The sequence below is a fragment of the Acomys minous genome, assembly GCF_964271855.1.
Source record: "Acomys minous genome assembly, chromosome: 7".
Taxonomy (NCBI): Eukaryota; Metazoa; Chordata; class Mammalia; order Rodentia; family Muridae; genus Acomys; species Acomys minous.
In genome coordinates, this window is record NC_140488.1 from 48,092,545 (window position 1) to 48,098,328 (window position 5,784).

The 5,784-nt window shown below is 48.7% G+C and overlaps 1 protein-coding gene across 2 annotated transcripts; it reads right to left on the bottom strand.

Moving 5' to 3' along the window:
• Positions 1-1,511: 1,511 nt before the first annotated feature.
• On the bottom strand, positions 1,512-3,486 carry TCEAL3 (transcription elongation factor A like 3). Of its 2 annotated transcripts, none has more exons than XM_084788959.1 (3): positions 3,323-3,486; positions 2,702-2,768; positions 1,512-2,378 (listed from the first exon to the last, which is right to left on the bottom strand). In XM_084788959.1, exon 3 carries the CDS (start codon positions 2,355-2,357, stop codon positions 1,749-1,751), a length of 609 nt encoding a protein of 202 aa, XP_084645085.1. In that variant the 5' UTR covers positions 2,358-2,378; positions 2,702-2,768; positions 3,323-3,486; the 3' UTR covers positions 1,512-1,748. The 2 variants fall into 2 exon arrangements, with proteins under 2 accessions (XP_084645085.1, XP_084645084.1); XM_084788958.1 differs by having other exon boundaries at positions 1,512-2,383; positions 3,323-3,485.
• Positions 3,487-5,784: the final 2,298 nt, after the last annotated feature.

Consider the following 5,784-nt stretch of genomic DNA (forward strand, 5'->3'; position numbering starts at 1 on the left):
CTGCATTTCTTCTAGTGTGGATGTACTTAGTGGGTATTCATTAACTGAGTAAGCAGACATAGATGGCCTAAATGGGAATGTACCTTGTCTGGACATTTCAATCTCAAGACCATTCACATGGGTAAAAACTGACAGACCCTTAGTCAGGGTTATCCACCAAGAGAGAGCCCTGTGCCTGCTTCTTTGCTGTGGTTGGTATGGCTACTCTGCGCTGTTGTTGCCTTTAGTGCAGAGGGGAGGAACCTGGTATCTCTCATACTGCCTCTCCAGAGCAGCTTTTACTGACAATGTTTTCTCCTCACCTCTGGGAAAGTTGTTTGGCAGAGTGCCCTCTCCTGAACTTGTGGATACAAGTCGTTATGTGAAGAAAAAAAAAAAAAGAGGAATAGAGACAGTCTTTTAAAATTAAAGCACAAGGCTGGCTCAGCTATTTTGTAAGCTCAGCACAACAATTAGCTTTACATTTTATCATATTTTTTAATAACATTTAACTAAAAAGATACAGGCATTGCATGATATTCTATGAAGTAAAACATGCCAGCACTTGTCAGAAGTGCTTGAGCCAAAAATGGCTTCAGGCTGCAGAGGGGTCTCTTTGCCTTGTGTTTGGAACACTTGCCAAGGCTTTGCCTGTTGAGCATTCTTAATCTGAAACCCAGGATAGCTAAAATCCCACAGTGGAAGGTTTTATGCATAATCTTTTAGAGGTCAAATGGGAGCCAGACAGAGCCCTCTGGAAAAAAAAACATAGGGAATCAGAAGAGCCTTAGCATCGTGTGGACACCGTTACAGATAGGGTTATTTGCAGGGAGTAAATATATATAGGTCACAATGGGAGAACAAGGTCAACATGGTAATATTCAAAGATTCATACCTCATCTCAGCTGCCTGGAGTTGTTCCTGGGAAACAGGTGGCAACTATTCTCAGCCCTCCCCTCAGATGTCAAGGTTCAGGGTCTTATTCCTCCACACACCCATACTTAGCATGACATCTGATCTATTATGAGATCCCGTGAGGCAAGTATTATCCCCATTTTATAGATGACAAGATTGACCGTTACAGCAAAGGATGCATTATAAATGCTGTTTATTCCTTTAGCATCAAGTTCCACAGGTAATTGGAATATTGCTGACATTACATTAAAACAATAAGAATTTTAAATGGCTTTGTTGCCATTCTAAACTTGTCTAATAATAGTTCATTCTATTATCATGGGTCTTTTTGTTTTTTAAAAAAAATGTTATGATGACAATCATAATCCATATCATTTAATATAAAAGAACAATAGGATATCAGTGGACCCAGGAAAAAGAGGCCACAGCTTGAACTGGTCTGGGAATGGCAGGAAACCTCCAACCACCTGATGATTGAGTTCATGTGGGACTTATTCATGTTTGTCTTGTAGTGCTAAGTAGTGTTAGCATTTTAATGGTACATTTTCATAGTTTTTGTGCTAAGAAGCATTCTGTAAGCATATTTACATTTCATACAAACAGGCTGATACTGTATGTGTAGTTCTGCAAACTTTTTATTATTATTTTACAATGTACATGCACATGGGTGAAAATCCTGTACTAAAAGACAGAGAGCACTGTAGTGGGTCAAAGGCTGCTGGTAAGGACAGTGACACCTAAAGCAGAGTTTCGGCTGAAGGTTAAAGCACAGGGCCTGGCAAGTATCTACCAGGGAAAGCAGGGCCAGCAGTGTTCTTTCTCATCTGAGAGGTCAGAATTGAAGGCCAAAGGCATTACAGGTATGGGATGTCATGTAGGCCCCTCTGGCCCCTGCCTCCGCCCCCCCTCACTCCCCTGACTCCCCGTTGTTGGCCCCTGGGGACTAAAGCATCCTGTGCATCTCTTGGCATCCAGTGAAAACCACCCGTTTTCTGCCTTTTCCTCAGTTCTTCCTGAGCCCTTGTCACATCTGCACACTCTCTCATCATCTCCTCACTGCTTACGTGCCTGTCCTGTAAGTCCTCCTGGGAGTTCTTGGGAGAATCATCTGTCCCCCTGTCTGTTTTTCGTTTTGCTTTCCGGGGCACATAATCTTCAGCAGGGCGCTTTTCTGCTGCCCGGGCCTCGCTGGCTGCCTTTGCCTGGGAGTCGGCCTTGCCCTCCCCTTGGCGCTTGCCCTCCCCTTCAGACTTTCCCTGCTTTTCTGGCTTCCCCTCATCTGGTGGTTGCCCCTGCTCCTCTGGCTTTGCCTCCTCCTCTAACTTCCCCGGGCGTGCTGGCTTTGCTTTCTTGTCCTGCTTCTCTTCCTCATCTGACTTTTCGTCATCTTCAGGCTCTACTTCGTCTTCTGGCTTTCCCTCCTTTTCCAGCTTCCCTTCGTTTTCACCACGGAGTTCTTCCATGTCAAGATTTCCCTCCTTTTCCTGTGCTGAGGGTAAAAGGTGGGGAAACAGGGGGCAAAAAGAAGAGATGTGAGAGACTAAGAACACAGCTCATTAATGTCTGTCTTTGAGCCTGGCCCTTTGCAGGGGTCCTGGTGGCTGTCCCAACCCTCCAAGGGCGCCCTTTGCCTGCACCCCTCCTCCACCCCGAGACAACCACTCCATGTCAGGACCTTCCACACACTCGGTGGGTGCTCCTTCGGGGTGGCAAGCTCTGTCTGTGTTATATGGAATGACTTGGGAAGAAACAGGCTGTGGGGAGCCAAATCCTGGAGCCCCAGCCCCTGTTGCCATTAATCACTGACCTGCAGGGATCCTGCGCAGGTCGACCCTCCTTCTCAGATGTCACAATCCCTTGGAAACAACAGGGACCTACAGGCAGGACACAGCGCATGCACAGAGACTGGGTACCTGTCCAGCAGCCCACGTTCATCACCTAACCTTCCCTCCGTCACCTCCCTCCCGCCCCCCCCCCGCCCCCGCATACCCCAGCCGCCATTTCTATTCAGGCCTTGGGCACTTAATCGGGATGCTCTCCAAACTCCGTTTTACTCTGCGCTCCCCACTTGTACTCTGGAGGCAGCCTGCCCCACCCCCACTCCCCTTTTGGTCTGGGTCAGTTTGTCTTCATAGCCCGGAGTGTGAGTGGATCACTTCGGAACGCATCTACATCTCACGTCGCACTGCGGGGGGCCCCCTCACCCCAGCCTGCTCTAAAACGGATGAGGAGTCTGAGGGAGCCGGTTGCAGGCGTCCGCCTTCCTCCCTCTCCCCACCCTGCCTGCTATGTTCACCCCCCCATCCCCTTACCGATCTCCTGGATCCCTTCCCCCTTCCTTTCCGCCGCTGCTGGTTCCAGCTGACACCCCTCCTTACCACCACCACCACCACCGCTCCGCTGGCAGAACCAGAATTTCAGTACTGACCTGAAGAGACCCGGGACAGGCCTGTTCCTTCTCTGGCTTGCAGAAGCCCACTCGCAGCTAGTCGGCTGCTCAGGGCAGCTCAGGGAGCTGGCTCTGCGCGGGTGCCAGTACCAGACCGCAGGGCGGGCAAACGGACGTGGGGGCTGGTGCCCACGTCTGCGCCTGGCCGGTCACGTGAACACCGCGTCACCCGAGTTCGCCCCCCCACAAGCCTGACCCATCTTACCCTCCACCTCCCTAAGGGACAGTGATGAGGACTGTAGGAAGTGTGGTTTGCAAAGCCAGAAGGTGCCTGAGCAGAAGCCTGAGAAGCTACAGGATGTTTTACTTGGTGCATCTTTGATATGCATACATCTCTCTCATATATGCAGGTTACAGGTGGGACAGTCTTATCAGAAATGGTATTTGACTCGGTCTATAGCGTTCAGCTCATGAGCCACGATAACCTGCTTTCAAACCAAGTCTGGGGGCAGTAGCACACACCTGTAATCCCAGTACTCAGAAAGTTGAAACAAGGCAAGCCTTGGCTACAGTGAGTGCAAGGGGTACAGTGAGTGCAAGGGCAGTCCAGGTATCAAGACTCTAAAGCAACCCATGCAGCGCCTGCTCAGAAGCTGAGCTGCTATCCAGAATATTCCCTAGGGTTCTGTTCTAGGCCTCTTCTGGTTCTCAATTTCTGCGTGATCTCCTTCATTTGCCTCAAAATACTGATTCCTAAATATGCATTTCCAGCCTATTTTCCCCAAATACCAGACCGCTGTTTGGTTTTCCTTTCAGTAATAGGAGTGTTCTCCCAAAGCCCTTGAAAAAGAACTTGAAATGTTTTTATTTCCCTGACATGCTAGTTAATGAAATCTCATGTTATTCCATTGCATCTATTATCCAGCACATTCTCAGTGTAAATTCTCTACGGCTTAGTCCGTCCGTTACTGTCTTAGTTGTTACATCCACTGGGGTGGTACCACAGTGCTAGTGTTCAAGTAAACAATTTACTTAATAGTAGTCCCAAAGTATAAAGTATGTTTGCATGTAATTCACATATGTTAAATAAAAGCCATAAAATGTTTATTTGAAAGAAAAGACAGGGGTTCTCAACTAAAGAAAAAAAATCATCTAGTATGTGCAAGATTTGAGTTTCACCTTTAACACCAAAAACAAAGTCATCTTTTATTCAAGAAGTTGTGAGGAAATAAAGTAAAACTCATGATAGTTTTAGTGTTGCACCTCAAACTAACAAAACCAATGGTCTGAACATGGCAAAGTCCTTAGCAAATTATAGGAAAAGACAGTCATATAGACAATGTATTACCGTAAGGCCTGGGACCACATGGCTGTGGGGTGGGACTGTGTCCCACAGAAGATTGCTATCCCGAGGCACTGGAGCTCAGGATCCACACGGCTGTAAGGTGGGACCGTGTTCCATGGAGGAGGGATATCCCGAGGTATAGGAGCTCAGGATCCACACGGGTGTAGTGTGGGGACCTGGTCCCACGCAGGGTACCCCTAGGCACTGGAACTCAGGATCCACAAAGCTGCAGGGTGGGACTGTACCAAGAGAGGGCGTCTCCCCAGGCACAGGAGCACAGGACCCACAGGACTGTAAAGTGGGACTGTGTCCTACGCGGCGAGGGAGTATCCCGAGGTACAGGAGCTCAGCATTCACAGGGCTGTAAGGTGGGACAGTGTCCCATGGAGGAGGGGGGTATTCCGAGGAACAGGTTTGAGAGAAGGCCTCCCTAACAGAGATTTTGCAGCTCCCAGAGGAGGTTATACCCGGCTGAGCTGAAAACTCTGAAGCTCCTTTGTATCTTCTCTTCTTGGCTTTTTCTTTGCTTCTTCGCTTCTTCTCTTCTTTTCTTCCGAGCTTCAGGCAGCAAATCTAGGAGCTGCTGGTCAGACACAGCCTTTATACAGGATTGCTTAGGGGGCGGAGCTTTCTAGGGCAGACATTTCCAGAGTGAGGATTGGGGAGGGGGGAGGGCCGGGTTTCAAGTCCTGAGCTTGCAGGAACTTAGGGATTGGTGGGTTTTCCTGTTAAGGGATTGCTTGGTTCTCCTGTACTGGAATTGGTGGGGTTTTGTGCAGACTTTCCCCCTAAAATTAGCATAATCTGGGAGATGTCCCACTGAGGCCCTGGAGATGGCAGTTGTGACAGAGAGGTGTAGGGGAGGGGCCTATTAACTCATGCCTCAAGTGATTTATACAGACTTGAACTCTAAGCTAAACAAAACAACTTTCTTTAACTAAACTATTAATTTTTGCAAAGGGGTCAGATTCCTGGTCCTGGTCCTTGGCTGGCAGTGACAGACCATGTAAAGCTCTCTGCCTGCTAGTTTAAACATTGTTGCTACAGAGATGGCAGCCTCCGGAGCTCACAGACTAGTTCCACTTGGACACTCCTCCTTCCCCCTGAGTTCCCTGCTAGCAGCAGCCATATCTGAAGCCTCAGGCACTGCTGCCTT